General features: G+C 37.6%; 1 protein-coding gene across 2 annotated transcripts in view; it reads left to right on the plus strand.

Moving 5' to 3' along the window:
• LOC124550957 (protein kinase C, brain isozyme) overlaps positions 1 to 19,738 on the plus strand; it is a 133,915-nt gene that overhangs the window by 37,452 nt on the left and 76,725 nt on the right. Inside the window, exons 2-4 of one of the 2 annotated variants that reach the window (XM_047125785.1) lie at positions 1,889 to 1,997; positions 13,591 to 13,719; positions 14,141 to 14,294. In XM_047125785.1, coding sequence (XP_046981741.1) covers positions 1,958 to 1,997; positions 13,591 to 13,719; positions 14,141 to 14,294 — 323 coding nt within the window. In that variant the 5' untranslated portion in view covers positions 1,889 to 1,957. The remainder of the gene's footprint in view (positions 1 to 1,888; positions 1,998 to 13,590; positions 13,720 to 14,140; positions 14,295 to 19,738) is intronic. The other variant, XM_047125776.1, reaches the window with a different exon arrangement.

Consider the following 19,738-nt stretch of genomic DNA (forward strand, 5'->3'; position numbering starts at 1 on the left):
CTCTCCCATTTGAGTCTGGGATGCCGATCTTTCAGAACAGGCACGTGCTAGAGCCAGTGCCTTTTTTTTGCCATACATTTGTGTCACATGCAAACATTATGTCTGCATGATGCAGATAAATTTTCCAAATATAAAAGGGCATTAAATCCTGTAAGGGAAAGAACCATTATGCTATTCTAAATATCTTAATTTTTGTTTGCTAAGTGTTGTTCAATGTAATTTTTGGAGCTAAAACTCAATGTTTTTGATTGGTATTTCAGTGAAACATGAGCAAAATTTTTAATTAAAATGTTGCTGCTAAAATTCAATTATTTTATCAGTCACTATTTCAGTGAAATATGAGCTGAAATTTGTAATAAACAAAATCTGCATCCCAAATCAGCTAATGGGAGATGACATTTCACAGAGTATTAAGTAAAAAAAAAAAAAAAAAAAAACACTTTGACTTGGTGGTGGTCCCGACACTAAATCTTTTCCATTTGGTGATTTGTGCCTGCCTGCTTGCCCATTTGCTTGTCTGATTGCATGGTTGCATGTAATCTGTTCTTGTAAACAGCTTCTCTCTCATTACTTTTTCCTTAAAATCAGATTTTCATTTTGTAACCATGCTCACAGTTGTCATCTGCAATGGAAATGCATCTTATCAGTTATGGAACGAGCACTGGAAAACTTTTCCCACAAACAGGTGAAATCTGTTACTGAATTGGGATGAAAAAAGTTCATTCAGATCTTCATAAATGATTGCAGGGCAATCCATTATCCATTTATATTGAGCAGTTTAGTGTTTTTAAAAAGTTTAACAGGATGGTGTATAGCTGTGTATTCTCCCTGAAGTAAATTTCCAAAAAGTTAACAGCAGATTGTATATAGTTAGAGATATTAATTTTGTTAATAATTGTGATATAATGTAAATGCTGAAACACAGATGTTTGTCCTTTATGTATTAAAACTGTAATATTTTTGTTGTTTGTGTATACTTTTCTTACAATAGCACATTTCAGCATGTGTAAATGCTGCTACCATAACTTACCAGACTGGCACAAAGTTATTTTTACTTGAAAAGCAATTCTTTTAGCATGGAAAGAATTTATTGTGTTTGCTCAAAGTTGTTGTCATTGATTCTCTCATACAACCTTTATTTGCTTCCTGAATAATAGGGGATAACAATCTGCTTGAAACAGGTTTCATTCAGCATTCTGAGGGTTGTGTAATATTTCTCAACTATTTTAGGTGGGGCTAATGATTCATTGGTAGCACATTTTCATTGAAACAGTATGCTAGTTGTGCTATCATTCCCCATATTACCATGTGTCTTATTATATGAATGTGAATAATTCTGAATGGGCTGTATGAAGAGCACTTCATAATAGAGTTATTATTTTGATTGTCCCAAATAGGTAAGTTGGAGTTTTTTAAAAAATCAATATTTCAGAAAAGTATTGGTATTTACTTTTCATTTAAAAAAGAAAGACATGTGTGATAGGAAAGTACTGTTTGTCTGCATTTTATGTTCCTGATCACTGTAATCAGTTCCATGACTTCAGTGAGCAATATTTTTCATTGAGTATTGATCACACAAAAATAAACATACTAAGTCTTTTTTTTTTCAGCTAGGGGATAGAAAATAATCTCAGTGTCCCAAGGCCTGCAACAGTTTACATTCATTCAATTTCTGTGTTGCAAAATTTTGTCCTCAAGTGACTCTACACCTCTTCATACCTTATTTTTGAGTTTTCTGTTTTCCTCCTTCTCTCCTATTACCTTCCCAGTCCACAGTACCTGATACTGTACATTTGCTTGTGTTGGTTGATACTCACTGTGATAGGCCACTAGCGCGTGACGCTTTGATCGGACACTCGAATGTGTGTTGCTCTGTGTTTACCACCAGGCCTCCGCCGTGCACAAGTGGGAGGTTTTCACGTACTTGACTCCGACTTTCTGTGACCACTGTGGTTCCATGCTGCACGGCATCACGCATCAGGGCCTCAAGTGTTCAGGTCAGAACTGTTCTCACAAGACACAACTGTTGCCACTGTAACAACATTAGTGCCAGTGATATAGAAATTTAGTATCAAAGCCATTTCATGAATATGTCAGATATTAGATTGCAACCATTTCTGAGCAACCATTAATCCATGTTTACAAGTGTAGAGAACATAGCCCATCCAAAATTCTATCAATATCCAGCTGTAAGAAATTATACATCTAGTGATGTGGTTCTTTATGGTACTGTGACACCAAGTAACTAACATTAAAACTAACAAGTAGCTGTAAATTTTGTGCTAAACTATTTGTAATAAAGAAAATAATAAAATTGTTTTAAAGAAGTATTATCCCTTACTGTGGTCTGAAGTGAGCTAAATGAACTAACATAGCACTATTTAGTAATTTTTGCAACCAGGTGACAACCAAATAAATTTCAAGCCATCATTTGAAAATAACAAAAGGAAGGTGGAAGACTGTGTGATGTATTTTGTAGCAAAAGAAATGCTGATTAATTTATAGATTGCATTCATATTTTTCTGAGAAAATAGTCATGAGACAATATTACTTATTTATTGCTCCTTTCATAATAACTACTGCTGTAAATAGCTTGTAGCCACTCCTTTAAATTATTTCACTTTCTTGCAGCTCCTTCTGTAAATGTCACCTTATCAGCTAGTCATAAATTTTTGCTTCTTTCCTGGTATATCATATTTTCAAGATCAGAATTCTCAAAACAAAGATATGAAAAAAATGAAGCTATGAATTATATTTCCACTGAATTATTGCTTTCAACTTACAGTGCATATCCTTTATGTGCCACTGATACAGGATTTGAATGAATTTTCAGTTTCTAGTCTTCTTTGTTGCATTTTTTTCTATTTCTTGCTTTCAGTTCTCTGCAAAGAAAGCACTTCTTCACAGAGTTCATGGTTCATTGTATCCAGTCACTTCATGTTGATATTGCCTTATCAACTTAATTAGTTTTCACGTTAGTATATAGAATGTTACAGAATAAAAATATAATGTTGTTTGGGCGTTCAAGTAAATTTGTTTTACATCTTTTCAGTATTTGGTAAAAACAAATTATTCCTGAATCAAATTCTGTATTTTTCTGTATATGATATTTAAATCTTATTATTTTAGATTTCAAAAAACTACTTTCATTGTGGAACTTCAGTTCCTCTTGAAATGGAATACTTAGATGCAACTCATCTTTAATCCTTTTGAAGTATTTTGCAGTTTCTCTTATGTGACTTCTTTTAGATCATAAAACTTCTCAAGACACTTAACAGTGACAAAATGTGCTGGAGGAAACCTCTCAGAATATTTTACGATCATAAAGGGATTCTTGTAAGCAGAAGTGATTTTAATTAACTACACTGAGGTGACAGAAGTCGTAGGATACTTCCTAACACCATGTCAGACCTTATTTTTCCTGGCGTAGTGCAGAAACTTGACATGGCAGCGACTCGACAAGTCGTTTGAAGTCCCCTGCAGAAATATTGCGCCATGCTGCCTCTATAGCTGTCCATAACTGCAAAAGTGTTGCCAGTGCAGGATTTTGAGCACAAACTGAGCTCTTGACTCTGTCCCATAAATGTTCAACAGGTTTCATGTCAGATAATCTGGGTGGCCATACCATTTACTTGAATTGTCCAGTATATTCTTCAAACCAATCATGAACAACTGTGGCCCAGTGACATGATGCATTGTCATCCACAAAAAAATCCATTGTTGTTTGGGAATGTGAAGTCCGTTCCACACCATTATGGAGTGACCGATGGCATTCGCAGTGCCTTGTTGACAACTTTGGTCCATGGCTTCTTGAGATCTGCACCACACTTGAGCCATACCATTAACCCTTACGAGCTGAAATCATGACTCATCTGTTGATAGGCAACAATTTTCCAGTCATCTAGGGTCCAACCAATATGGTCACAGGCCCATGAGAGGTGCATGCCGCCAGCAGTCGTGTTGACCGTCTGCTGCCATAGCCCATTAACCCAAAATTTCACCACACTGTTCTGATGAATATGTTTTTCATATGTCCCACATTGATTTCTGTGGTTATTTCATGCAGTGTTGCTTGAGTGTTAACACTAATAACTCTAAACAGATATCGCGGCTCTTGGTCCTTACGTTACAGCCATGAGCCACTGCATTATCTGTCATGAGAGGTAAGGCCTGACATTTGGTATGCTCAGCACACTCCTGACAGTGTTAATCATGAAATACTGAATTCCCTAATGATTTCCTAAATGGAATGTCCCATACATATAGTCCTAACTATCATTCCACATTCAAAACTGTTAATTCCTGTCATGCGGTGATGATAATGCCAGACGCCTTTTCATGTGAATCACCTGAGTACAAGTGACAGTCCCACCAATGTACTGCCCTATATACCTTTGTGATAATGCCACCATCTGTGTACATGCATATTACTTTCCCATTACTTTTGTCACCTCAGTGCGTATGTAAAGCAGTTGGTATATTAGTGTATCATGTCTGACAGTTTTGAGAAAACTATTGTGCTTCATTTTTAAGTTGACACTAATACAACTAACTAATTTCAAGAATTTTAAATGACTGCTGTTGTAATTATTTCTATCAAAGGATAATTCACTTGAGAAAACTACATAAATATGAGACAGAACTTCTGGCAAGTCTTTATTTTCAACAGGCAAAATATAAGCATTCCCGATAGGTATATGTGATAATTATTTCTTCATATTGGGGTTCATAGCTTGTGTAATGTTTACCGATTACATCATTTTTCCTTTATTTGTTTGTCTTTCAAATACAGGAAGAAAGACTCCACCTAATAAGACTGAAGTAGCCTAGCAACAGAGAACAAGGTTATTATTGGCGCATCTCCTGATGTCATGGAGCTGTGTGTCTAATTAATTTAGAATGCCTCTCAGAGTGTTATTTCTTTTTTTATCTTGCTGCATATGATTTCTTGCCCTTTGACACATAAACAGGCTGCACAACTAAGTCTGGTGCCTCATAGTTTTAAGCAAAAAAATTTTGGTGTTCCATAGCATATGCTACACCTCATCGTCCTTTTAATTCGTGTTTTACAATTGTGTCCTATGTCTGTAGGACATGCAAGATACTTATTTCCAAATTGATCAATGTTTTTATGTTTTCTCTTTGTTTTCTCTTTTTGTTTGTTCATCTCATGGCATTTTCATTTACTTTCCTTTTTATTGACAATCACTTCTTTATATAATTCCTTCAATCCCTTTCTTCATTTGTCTTCAGTACTATCCTGTTGTCATCTGCAGTTTTGCTCTATAAAATAATTATTTTTTTCTTTTAGCAAAATATCATACCATTATTTCAGGTTATTAAAATTATTTGTGATCATTAGTTTCCTCCTTATACAATTCTGTGCCTTAAGTATGGTTTCTCTTCCACAGTTTCCATTGCTGGTTTCTTACACATATACTTCTCTCCCATTCCTCTTTAGCTGCAGACGAAATGACCTTTAGGGCTGAAACATTGAAATTTGGCCTTGATGGGTCACTGGAGGGAGTTGCACCACTTCTGCATGACAAGTCACCTAATTCCCATAAATTTTGGGTAGAGCAGCAATGAGCTCCAATGGCAAATTCAATCACATCCCAGTTGTGTTCGATCGGGTTCAGATCTGGTGAGTTGAGGGGCAAGCACATCAACTGAAACTACCCAATGTGTTCCTCAAACCACTCTGCACATTCCTGGCCTTGTGACATGGTGCATTATCTTGCTGAAAAAGATAACAGGTCATCATGAGGGGGTGTATGTGGACTGCAACCAGTGTATGATACTCGTCGGCCACCATGGTGCCTTCACAAGCTCCACTGGACCCATCAGTTCCCATGTGAATGTTTCCCAGAGCATAATGGAGCTGCTGCCAGATTGTCTCCATCCACACTACAGGTGTGTAGGATCTGTTCCATTGGGAGACGAAAGATTCGCAGCGTCACATCAGTATGATGAAGGAGGTATTGAGATCAAACCAAGCAAAGCTCTGCCATTGTGCCAACATCCAGTGCCAATGGTTACATGCCTATTTCAGATGCAGTTGCCAATGTCGTGGTGTTAACATTGACACATGCATGTGTTATCGGCAGCTGAAGCCCATTGTTAGGAGTGTTCAGTACACTGCATATTCAGACACACTTGTACTTTGTCCAGCATTAACATCTGAAATTAGTTCTTCCACAGTTCGCAGCCTGCCCTGTTTTACCATTCTTCCGAGCCTATGATGTCTGACATCTGCAATGAGGAGTGGCCACCCAACCCCGTGTCATCCAGATGTGGTTTCACCTTGGTTTTGGCACTTGTTGAAGGCACTCACCATAGTACTCCTCAAACACCTGACAAGTTGTGGGATCTCCAAAATGCTCATGCCGAGCCTCCGGGCTGTCGCAATCTGCCCTCAGTCAAACTCAGAGAGATTGTGTGCCATCCCCACTCTACACACGGATAGTACATTCACTGAAACTACACAAACTGTGCATGTGTCTCATTAGTAGTCATTCCTTGTCAGCTGACACTGCTATCTATCTTCAGGATAGGTTTATATTGATAGCAGGTCAGTGGTCCGAATGTTCTGGCTGATCAGTGGATTTCTGCTAGCATCTATAGAATCAGTAGGTGCCATCTCAGAGTCTGCATTTGCTTGAAAATGTATCCTCTGAGTTTGCTCTTTTTGATATATATTCCCTAATGCAAGATTTATGTAATCTTATCTGTATGATGTCATAATCTCATTCAAATTTAGTACAACTTCTTATGTGGCATGTAACACCAAAAATTTTCTTCCTGCACTAAGATTCAAACCAGCTATCTATGAAGACTGCCATACATTATCAACCTAGGCCACTGAGAGGTTTTGTTGCCTGTTTACAGCTTGGATATGATTGGAAAATAAAGCTCTTCATATACTGAATACCATGTCAAATACATGCACAGTGTAATGCTAACAATGCCTTTGTTAGTCTCATCCATAAACTCAAGTCTCACCTGTACTTTGCCTTCACATGACTGATGAATCTCTCACTTAATAGCAAAGAGCCTTTGCCTTTGAGCACTATTGGCTGGAAATCATTAATAAATTTTCCATCCCTTACTAAATTAGAAAGAAGAAGGAAAGAAGATTAGAGCTTAATATCCCATTGGGGATGATGTCATTAGAAATGAAACACAAGCACAGAATGGACAAGGAATTGGATCTGTACTTTTTAAAGGAACCATCTTGTCATTTGCTTTAAAGTATTTAGGGAAATCACTGAAATTTACTTCACAATAACTATACTGGGATTTGAACCCATTTCCTCCCAAGTGTGAGACCAGTAGTGTATCCACTGTGCTACATTGCTCATTCCCTGTATTGCCAGTACTAATTATCATAAACTATAATGACCTGCACTGTCATGTGGAGACTCTGTCTGACATTTCCCACAATTGCCAAAACATCAAGTGTAAGGCTGAAAACTTGTGTCTATGAAGTAAGGTGACACTAAGAACTTTCATGATGGCTACTGCATTTCATTTTCGTATTGTACCACTTTTGCATCTCATGGCTAATTGCTATCAAGATCAAGTTCTTCTCTTTAACATCTTTTGCAGTCTTCTAAATATTTTACTTTTTTTCTTACCTTGTAAATTATGGACATGAAATGTTGCAAATTTTAGTCCACCATGATTTTGTGTTAGTATCCGTTTCACTGAACACATTGTCTCAACAGGTACTGTTTAATTCTAGGTATATGTGGAATATAGCTTTGACTTTCATTCTTTTAAGATTTCCTTTCAAGTAACGTAAAAATCTACCTAAAATAAGAATTTGAAACGTTTGCTAAATATTGTCATAAGCAGATATTTATTAAAATTTGTCTAATAAGCTACAGAAATTTACTTTCGGTGTAATGAGTGGTGGCTGTACTTGTGAACCATGTCCAGAAATTATTCTTACAACTTTAATCAAGCAGTGATGAATTTGCTATGTAAAATCTCATTTTGTAACTAGACTGATATGAAGACATGTATCCGTCATACTTACACTGTTGATGGAACATTTTCTTGTGAATCATCTGTATGATGGTTCATTTACAGAGTTATTACTTTTCTGCAACATGGAAACCAATGACAGTCAACTGAGATTGTGTACATGTATTGTTTTCTGGTTTCAAAACCTGTCCACTAAATGATATCTCCTAAGAAAATAGCAATAAAAAACCCAAAAGGGGCAACCTTCCATTGTCTTTTGGCAATACTTTCAGTAGCTGTAACTTACTTTTGGTATGTATTTCATTTTAGAATTGGATGTCTCTATTCATTTTCTCCTGATCTATTTTATTTGGTCAATACACATTAGATATCCAACAAAAATATGCTACCATCAGGTATTAAGTAGATGTGAGATAAAATTTTTGAGGAGCCAACATTTTCCATTCTTGTTTTTGGATTGTGCTAGCATTTGGTCATCCATTGTGTCATAGTGCAAGCTTAACTGTTTACAAGAATTGGAGATAAATCAGTCTCAATATTGTTAAAATAATCATCCTTACATTTTCTTTGGGTGCTTTAGGGAAACTGCGCAAAAATTGAATTGGGTTTTTTGGAAGATGATACATCCTGACTATTCCTCCAGTGTCTCAAGTTTATGGCCTGTCAGACCAACTAATTGGATTCTGTGACAGAAGTAGGCAACTATGTATAATATGAAGTAGTTCTTGTAACTGTGTGCGCTGTCAAGGGCACTTCTTTGTCTTTTCTGTTTGTGAGATATCACTGTTTAATATAAAGACATTATGTGTTCATCAAACACCATGGGAAATGACAGAGAGTTTGTTCCATACCGTTACCAAATCCTAATATCTCATAGTTGTGAGAATTACTATTGCTTATGAAGCCATCTGACTTTCATTGGTCCAATGCCTTCCTTTTCTAATCATTGGAGGAAGCAATTAGCAGCCACTGATATAAACACTGGTGTATTTACAATTGTTTCTTGTGTTATGGCAGGGAAATTAATGTAAATATCTAGAGCCATCAGTCAGCCAACACCAGATGAAAGTTTGCACACAGTTAAGTGCCCCCATCATTAGTCACTAATCCCCTTCCTGCCTTCAATTGAAAGAGGAAAAAGTCACTGCATCAACATGAGAAAATGGAAAGTTGAACCAGTGACAGCTGTCACAAGAGGTAAGAAGAATGATATTCCCTCATTTTACAAGCTTCAGCACAGAGTGTCGATTTCAGAAGTTCAGATATGTGAAATGAGAATTTCTCCAGTAAAAAGACTCCTGCAATGATATCAGAATTACAGGGAAAATAGAGATGATGCAAGACGATAGCTTAACCTGCCATGCATGTTTACTACTGCTGGATGGTAGCAGTTGAGTTGCATTGAATATCTTGCAGCATTACAACTCTGTTAGAGTGTTGGGGGTGGTATGCAATCATAGCTTACACAAAACAGAGCTGTTTTAGGCTGTTGACTTTGTTTTTAGAGTATGAAGTACAGGACCTTTCATCATGGATGCTCATTTCAGGGAGATAACTAAAGTGTACAGTGAGTAACTTGACGTATTTCACTGATACTGTATTGTATTAAACTGGCCTTTGTGCTCTTCAAAAGTCATACACGTTTGTTAGATATTTGAGCAGCCCTCCATGTGCTTCTTCTCCCTTCCCTTCTTTATTGTAGTTTCATTAGTTTTTTTCTGTCTTTTTATAACACTTTCTTAGTTTTCCTTTTTCTGCAATGTACCCTTTATTGCAAATGCTCCACTTCAGTTTGGTTTTCTGTCATCTCGGTTATGTCAGCTTAATGTAGTGTTTGCTGTGTACTGTTCTGGTCCTTGTACAGAAGGTAAATCTCAACTGCAGTGAATGAGATACGTAAAGTATAGTCTACATAAATTTCTGGGTTTCATCTGGTTGGTTCGTCAGTGCAGTTCTTTCAAGAACTCAGTTTTGCAAGTTGTATCTACTGCAATCCTTTTCATAACAGAGAAAATTTGTTTGTTGTAAATACCACCACTAGTATCCTGCATTACATTGAAAAGTAGCTTCTTTAACAATTTTCTATTCTTGTGTAACATAATGCATTTCATGTTTGTCTGAAGCTCTGTACAATTTTTGGAAAAGTAGAGTAGCATATTGTTTGATCTGTGCTTAATGAATTCTCAAGAAGCTTATCTTTTTGTTGAATTTACTTATTTTATTGATTAAAATTAAGTTCATTAATGTATTCCCAGGTAGTTACATGTTTACTGCATACAGTGTAGCTTTATACAAATTTAGCTGGAGAGAGATGACTGAAAATATATTTTGCTCTTTCTGATATTAAACTGGGAAATCTCAGTATGTATGATACTAATTTTACTGTTTTGTCTATTCAATTTTTTGGGTAATATGCTTAGACAAATTTGATAGCTGAACATCATTATACCATGAGGTTGCTTTCCTTCAGTATGCTTACAGTTACTAGACTCACACATTGTTCTCTTGTAGCAATAAAATAAATTTAAATTGTTGATATTAAAGAGAGCTTTCACTCTTAAGATTACTTTTTTACTGGAAATTTTTGGGTTCCTCACAGACACCATTAAATGGCAAATTTTACTAAAATGCAATAATATGTTAAAATTAAGAATATCTTGTTACCTTTACTTCTTAACATTTGCATCCCACCAGGACTTTCTCTTGCCTCATTAATATTCTGTTATCATTTTCAATAATTGATACTTAAGATTTTAATGCACAGCTTTAAAACAGGAAATGAAAGAGTAGTATCATTTTTAAAAGAAAAATTTAATTTTTAACAATATGTCATGGATAAACTTCAAGTACAACATTTGGAATATACCAGTTGCTTTTTCTGCCCTGATGTGTGTAGATTGTTTACACATTGGCACAACTACAAATTCAGTGACACCATTGTGTTATGTGTCTTTTGTCTTCATTGTGTTGTTGTGGTTTTTTGCAGCTCTCCATGCTACTCTATCCTGTGCAAGCTTTTTCATCTCCCAGTACCTACTGCAACCTACATCCTTCTGAATCTGCTTAGTGTATTCATCTCTTGGTCTCCCTCTACGATTTTTACCCTCGACGCTGCCCTCCAATACTAAATTGGTGATCCCTTGATGCCTCAGAACATGTCCTACCAACCGATCCCTTCTTCTGGTCAAGTTGTGCCACAAACTTCTCTTCTTCCCAATCCTATTCAATACTTCCTCATTAGTTATGTGATCTACCCATCTAATCTTCAGCATTCTTCTGTAGCACCACATTTCGAAAGCTTCTATTCTCTTCTTGTCCAAACTATTTATCGTTCATGTTTCACTTCCATACATGGCTACACTCCATACGAATACTTTCAGAAATGACTTCCTGACACTTAAATCAATACTGGATGTTAACAAATTTCTCTTCTTCGGAAACGCTTTCCTTGCCATTGCCAGCCTACATTTTATATCCTCTCTACTTCGACCATCATCAGTTATTTTGCTCCCCAAATAGCAAAACTCCTTTACTACTTTAAGTGTCTCATTTCCTAATCTAATTCCCTCAGCATCACCCGACTTAATTACACTACATTCCATTATCCTCGTTTTGCTTTTGTTGATGTTCATCTTATATCCTCCTTTCAAGACGCTGTCCATTCCATTCAACTGCTCTTCCAAGTCCTTTGCTGTCTCTGACAGAATTACAATGTCATCGGCAAACCTCAAAGTTTTTATTTCTTCTCCATGAATTTTAATACCTACTCCAAATTTTTCTTTTGTTTCCTTTACTGCTTGCTCAATATACAGATTGAACAACATCGGGGAGAGGCTACAACCCTGTCTTACTCCCTTCCCAACCACTGCTTCCCTTTCATGTCCCTCGACTCTTATAACTGCCATCTGGTTTCTGTACAAATTGTAAATAGCTTTTCGCTCCCTGTATTTTACCCCTGCCACCTTTAGAATTTGATAGAGAGTATTCCAGTCAACATTGTCAAAAGCTTTCTCTAAGTCTACAAATGCTAGAAATGTAGGTTTGCCTTTCCTTAATCTTTCTTCTAAGATAAGTCGTAAGGTCAGTATTGCCTCACGTGTTCCAGTGTTTCTACGGAATCCAAACTGATCTTCCCCGAGGTTGGCTTCTACTAGTTTTTCCATTCGTCTGTAAAGAATTCGTGTTAGTATTTTGCAGCTGTGACTTATTAAACTGATAGTTCAGTAATTTTCACATCTGTCAACACCTGCTTTCTTTGGGATTGTCTTCATTGTTTTCCCAAAATGTGACATAAACTGTTCTACCAGCTACCTTGCTCATTATGTTCCACAGCTTGTTTGAGTTCCTTACGATGTGTTGTTTTTTTTAGTTTTTCTCTGTTGTTCCCAGATTAGTCTGAAGTGGAATTTTTGAACCAAAACTTTTACAAAAGTATTCTGCGTAGTACACATACAAACAGATCCATGATCTGTGAACAGTATGATCCAGTGTTCAGAAGACATAAACTGCCTAGTCATTTAATAAACCAATAAGCAGTTTACAAACAATATTTAACATTTCAGATTTCTTAACTGAAAAATTTTTCCTGTATTAGGGTTTTGAACTGACCTAAATCACTTCTTTGATGTATTTTTACCACCTATCAATCATTAATCAGGGTGAAATTATTGTATTTTATATTTTCAGTATCAATATGTTCCTGTGATTCAAATAATAAAGGGACAATGATTGTCTGATGCCAGTGAATTTTGTGGATACTGCTCTTTTGCTGGAGCCCATGCTTCTGACTGTTATGAACATTATTCTTGAGCTTTGTGTGTTAGAAACGTGGTGACAGAAATTTTTGTAAAGGAAGACTGAAGTTTGTTTCTACTTGGTGAACAGTTTCCATTTCATAGCTGATATATTCTGCATTTTGATGATAATACTTTTTGTCACCATAAGATGACAACATCTTTCTTTTGTTGTCTTTTGTTTACATCGTTGGCTCTCAGTTGGAAGGAAACTGAAGGGGGTCATTTGTTTTCCAGTTTGCCAAAAATATTGGCACTACCATTCTAAAAACAAAGGGGGAGGGGGAGAATTTGTGATTTTTACTCCCTGCAGTATTTCTTTAACTCTTGTTTTCAGATTTGTTTTCATGTTGTTCATCACTGTGCATCATTGTCAGCATCTCTACTTTGAAAAATTAAAGTGCTCATGAACAGCTCAGCATTTTAAGCAATCATGCACAATGTTTTTATGTACTTTTCTTTAATCTGGACCTGTACTTCCATAAATATCCATCAGCGAACCAAAAGTAAGATGCATACTCGAAACAAGTCAGAAATATTTTTTGTTATATCTAATAAAGGCCAGAATTTGCATAAATCACTTAAAACAAGGTATTAAACAGTTAACAGTAATTAATGTGCAGTTTTCCTGAGTGAATTAATGAGTCTACTCTGTTAGACCGTTTTCCCAACAAGTGACTAGAAGAAAATCCTTTAGTATGGCTTAACAAAGACTGGCTCAACAAGTAAAACTTGTCACATTAACATGCAAACATAGACTAACATTGTGAGGGATAGTTTTCTGTGTTGAGTGTGTCGAGTGTTGCAGCATGTGACATGAACGTACACAAACGCTGTGTGGAGACGGTTCCTAACCTATGTGGCTGCGATCACACGGAGAGAAGAGGGCGAATTGAACTGAAGATTATCTGTGCTGGCAACAAATTGACTATTGAAAGTGAGTAAATGCAGAAATGACTGGAATCCTTCATCTTTTTGAACTTCCTAATTGAAATTCTGTTCATTGTATTTTCTCAATCTTGTCTTTTTTTGTTCTGTGAAAAATATTATTTTTAATTTGAATTTTGGTTGACAAATATTCTCTTTATAATTAATTGACTGACACTGAATTCCTTGACATCAGCTGTATCTACTACTCGATAATGACATGTGAAAATTTGTGCTAGATTTCCTGCTTATCGTGAATGGGAATTCTGGCTTCAAGTCTTGGTCCAGCGCATAGATATATACCTAATACAGCTGATGTCCATAAATTGCTGTGAGCGAATTAATTTTGAAGTATTTCATACAGCTGTGGATCAGCAGCAGCATCTGTTCTTTCAGACATGCATGAGAGACTTTCTCTTATAAATTTGCAGTTCGCCAAGGCCGAAACCTAATTCCAATGGATCCAAATGGTTCATCTGATCCATATGTAAAACTCAAGCTCATACCTGATACAGACAGCATAAAGAAGAAAACAAAGACAATCCGTTCCTCTCTGAACCCTGTTTGGAATGAGACAATAACATTGTGAGTATTTGTTGACTTGTTAAATTCTGTATTTAAGTGTAAAGGTTGTAAATTGAGAAGTTATTCCATTTTTTGAAGTGGGAATTTAAGTGTATGGCATAATCCACTGATGATGTGTACTCATAACAGAATTAACTGTGCATGTTTCCCTTATTTCCTTTTCCAGATGTTGATCTGTTAATTTCCTTCTTTCTTTATCAAAGAATAATACATTCAGATTAATTATTAGTATGAGAAGGAGACAGGAGAGGATGTAAGAACAGTTAATACTTCTTTGTTTCAAACTAGGCACCTAATGCTGCTGTAAAAAGTCTCCCATTTCTCCCACTTTCCTCAATCCACAACCTAAGAGTAATCTAATCAATGTATGGCTTTCAGGTCTGCCATCAGATCACATTTTGTAAATCCTACAGTCAGCCGCTCCTGGTCTTGTCATTAGCATTTCTTTCTCTCGATCATGGGGCCTGGGTTCAGTTCCCATCTTGGTCTGAGATTTTCTGTGCGTGAGACTCTTTGGTTGTTTGTGTGTGTGTTTTTTCTTTTTGTCAAACAGATTTCATTTCTTTGTAAATCCCACAGTATCCCTTTGAGGCGACTTCTCAATATTGTCAGATGCTGGCTGTTGGGTATTGCTGGCATGCTTCTACCAACTGATGATGTCAAGTAGTGAGATTTTCAAGATATAATTTGGTGGCAGATCCAAGAGCCGTATGGAACTTTTAGTATCTGATCTGTGCTCATCTTGTCTTCTTACTACCCCTTCACTCTTCTTTGCCAAGGAATCTCATTCCATAACACACAACTGATTCTTGCTTTCTGGCTGTTGTTGGATCTCTGTCTTACTTTATCTTCACCTCACCAGATCATCATCAAAAAGCTTTGTATTTAAATGCAAACATTTTTGGCTAGGCTTTGTGGTGACTGTTATTAATGTTGAATGAAACAAATTTACTGTTACCAGGTGAGCATTGTATGTATTTTATATTCTCCTAACATCTCTGCCACCATCACAGTTTGACCTGCTCCCAGCTAAGATAGTCATGAAGAAGGTGCTAAAACACCATAGCCCAGCTTCCAGAAGTGTATATTTTGTCTGAGCATGTATGTACAGAATGTACACAGTTGAGCCTACATATAAGATATCCCATTCTTCCTATCCCCTATCAATTCCTCTCCCTCCTATAAATCCTCCTCCTCTCTCTTCTCCCCGCCCCCTTACCCACTCTTCACATATTTCCCCATTCCCTTCATGTCCCCATGTCTCCCACTCTCCACACCTATACCCCTCTCCCTAGCCTCACCCCCTTCCCATTTTAAAATTGCTACCCCACACTTTCATAAAAGTTTTTTAGTGGGTGTATGTAATACTATAGATATAAATTTTTAACACTACATGCCATTGATGGGGCCAGGAAAATTAAAGATAAAACTGTAACACTTAACTGTGGTTATGAGATGTGTTGGTCCCAGATTTGATTATATTAATGAGAAAATAGCTCTCTCAGTTTTCGCTTTAACATACAAGGCAAAAATTATACAGTCCAGTCAGTCTCCGACTCAGTTTAATGCAAAGAGCTAGCCAGACAACATCCACTGAGTTCGTATTTACACAGTCCAGTCACATTAATGTGACCAATGCCTCTGTTCAGTGTCAATGTACAATAACTGTTCACAGATGGCAGGTGGCAGCACTAGCAATGGAGGGCACACAAATCGTGTTGGGAGCACAAGGAAAACAGTGCAGTGATTGTCGTAATATGGAAATGGAGAGATTTATGTGGCATCCAAAATGCCATGTTCCTTGGCTTTTAGGCCAAAGGTGAAAGCATTTCCAAAATTGATAAATTTATGATCTGCTTTCATGCTGCTGTGTTTAAAGTATACTGTGTATGGCTGAATAGCGCTATCCAAAATTGGCATCGAGGCAAGTGTGGTGCACCACAGGCCATAGATGACAGCAGTGAATGGCTGTGCAGATGTGTATGGACAAGTAAATGTGCACCTGTTAAGCAACTGACTGTCAAGATGAACCAAGGGGCTACCAATAGTGTCTCGTCAAAGACCATTCAGCAAATGTTGCTGTGTATGGACCTCTGCAGCAGGCACCTGGTTCTTACACCCATGCTGTTCCTTGGTGACAAAGGCTGGAATTTGGACACCAGCAGTGTAACTGGATGTCCTCTGAGTGGTGAAAGGTGGCATTTTCAGGTGAGTCACATTGTTTGCTCCATCAGACAGCTGGCCATTGGTGTGTATGGCATGAAACATCTAAAAGTAAACATCCTGCAACAATTGTCAGAATGGTCCGAGCTGGAGAGGGGGAGTGTTAGGCTCTGGGAAGTGCTTTTGTGGCATTCTCTGGGTGATCTCATCATTCTGAAAGGCATAGTAGATCAACAAATGTATGTTTCTATCCTTGGGGACCATGTTCACCCCCATACACAGTTTGTTTTTCCTTGTCATTATGGCCTCTACCTCAGGACAACGCAAGACGTATACAACGCACAGCAAATTGGCGCTATTCAAAACTGGAATTAAGACAACTGTGGTGCACCAAGGGCTGTAGATGGCAGTAGTGTATATGCATAGTTTGAAGAGCACCAGCATGAGATTACCATACTCCCTTGGCCACCAAATTGGAGAGGGGGAGTGTTAGGCTCTGGGAAGTGCTTTTGTGGCATTCCCTGGGTGATCTCATCATTCTGAAAGGCACAGTGGATCAACAAATGTATGTATCTATCCTTGGGGACCATGTTCACCCCCATACACAGGTTGTTTTTCCTTGCCATTATGGCCTCTACCTCAGGACAACGCAAGAAGTATACAATGCACAGCAAATTGGCGCTATTCAAAACTGGAATTAAGACAACTGTGGTGCACCAAGGGCTGTAGATGGCAGTAGTGTACATGCATAGTTTGAAGAGCACCAGGATGAGATTACCGTACTCCCTTGGCCACCAAACTCCCTGGATTTAAACTCAATCAAGACTATGTGGGACACCTTCATCATGTTGTACGCACAATGGATCCTCAATCGAGAAACCTAGTGCAGCTGGCCATGGCACTGAAGTCTGCATCACACCAGATTGCTGTTGGTGTTGACCAGAACCTCAGTGACCGTGCAAAATGTGGATATTCAGACTTTTGACAGATCATCACATTAATGTGACTGGACTGTGTATAAAAGTATAACAATTAGCATTACGTTATACACCAGTAATGGCTATGACTGTTTCTTTAAAGAATTGAACACCCATGTACAAAGCAGCTAGTTTTTCATGCATCTCAATGTTTACAATGTCATATTGCCATAACTGTATATTGTAAGAGCCTGGGCTGAGAAACCTTACAGTCGCAGGATGGTGAAGCATGTAGCACAGTGGTGAAGGCCAGACGGCACTCTGTGCCCTACTGAAATAGCATTAGTAAGATGTATATTTATTCATTTTAAGTGTTACAATTACATCATCATTTCCACGGCTGCGGTGAGGGCAGTGGGCACATCAGCCTCGCAACATGCTGACTCATCCACCTTAGCAGATTGTCAAAGCCGTTGTCTCCAGAACACCAGGGCACCATGTGAGGTAGTGGTGTGTGTGTGTGTGTGTGTGTGTGTGTGTGTGTGTGAGATGTTGGCAGCTCACAGTGACCAGGTCTAGCAGACTGGGTAGTCAGCAATCTTGAAGGCAGAAATCATCTGGCAAATGGTAGACAGCGTCTCACAGGATCTGCATCATAGCAGGCTCACTGTAACTGAACAGCATAGGGGTAGGAAGCCTAAGTACATATTGCTTTTCATCTGAGGCAATGACATTCTCTTTTGCTGAGGATGACTGCATGTGTAAACATTTTCTGGGCTCATCGACATTCTTGATCACACCTCAGTGTCACAAAAGTAGCTTTCAGCACTTCAACTTGGTGCTTTGCACCATGTCAGTGGGCTGATAGGTGCTCTTGCATAACATTTATTCATTTTTGCAGCATCACGCTGTGCTGTCAGAATGATGTTATGGTCCCTCCTCAGTAAGCTCATGTTGCTGCATCAGTGATTCAGACTTCTCACTCGAGCAAGGTGAAGCAATAGCTTCCAGGGTGTGCCATGTTATTTGTAGTGTCAGCTCTGCCTGTTTGCGTTCTGGTTGCTGCGTGGTGCACTGACTTCATTTCATTTGGCTTAGTACTAGTCGGAGAAAACCTTAAGAAATCATGAATTTGACCATGACACCTTTTTGCAGCACAAAAGTACAATGATATTATTTTGCAGGTACATTTGGTGGTATATGCGGGTACAGTGTTGCAAATAAAGTTAGTAGTAAAGAAGTTATAAATTAAAATGTCACAAAATGTAATAAGCAATAACTTTCATCATTTTGTTGGGGGTGTCAGTAAGAAAAAGTTTCTAAAAAGTTTGAAATTATGTTTAAGAAGTTAAGTACTCTCATTCACAAATACTGTATCAATATAGCTGTGTATTATGTGTGGCATGAGTTATGCACCCTCAAGACATAACAATTTTAATACTTGATTTATTGTGTTAAACCTTTAATGTAAGATTACATCTCTTAGTGAGTAGATTATGGAGCATTTTAAATTATTACGTTTGGGCAATAATTATATGAAATACTGGGAATAAAATTTTTGTTTAGAAGTTGTTAGAAAGGCAATGTGCAACTGAGATTGGGTGACCGCATGAGTGTTTTAGCTGTTTACTAAGTTGCTGGATAATTCATTTAAAATTAATATTTCTATATTAGAATAATTGTACATTGTTTATAATACTGGACATTGTTTGATTTGTCATTTGTCTTTGAAAAATCATAGTTTTTCTACAAAACTACAGTAATACTGCTTAAAACTCACATTTGGTACATTTATTTTGACTTTCTGGAGTGTCATTGTTGCATCCTTCGTGGGAGGTGTATGGTACAATGAACAGATGTGCCCAGGTACCCAAAAAAATGATAGAACTTCATTACACAGTACTTTAAACAAGTACAACAGTTTCTGAAGTGACACCACTTAAAAATAGTTCTGATCTGATAAAAGTTGTCACAAACAGAATAACAGTTTCTTGAATATAGGAGCCTTGCCATGATGCAGATACAGCTTCTGAGTTAAGTACCCTCCCCATCCTAATAGGGTAACTCCTCAGGGGGCTCACCGCTCTTCGGTGAGTTTGTGCTTGGCCACCGTGGGACCCTGCCTTTGCAGTGTCTTTTCCTTTCCATGCTGCATGTTTATCCATTTGTTATTTTTTTCACCCCTCTTGGGAAACATGTCTGGGATGTTTTTGGGACTGTGTTCTGCATTTTCAGTAGCCTGACATCAGAACAATCCCTCCACTATTTTCTCATTCTTTTTTCTTTCTTTGGTTCCCTTTACCTATCCTTCCTCCACTTTGGCGTTTTGAGAGTCCTCTTTTTCTTCTTCCTCCCTGTGAACTC

The sequence above is a fragment of the Schistocerca americana genome, chromosome 1, assembly GCF_021461395.2.
Source record: "Schistocerca americana isolate TAMUIC-IGC-003095 chromosome 1, iqSchAmer2.1, whole genome shotgun sequence".
Lineage (NCBI taxonomy): Eukaryota > Metazoa > Arthropoda > Insecta > Orthoptera > Acrididae > Schistocerca > Schistocerca americana.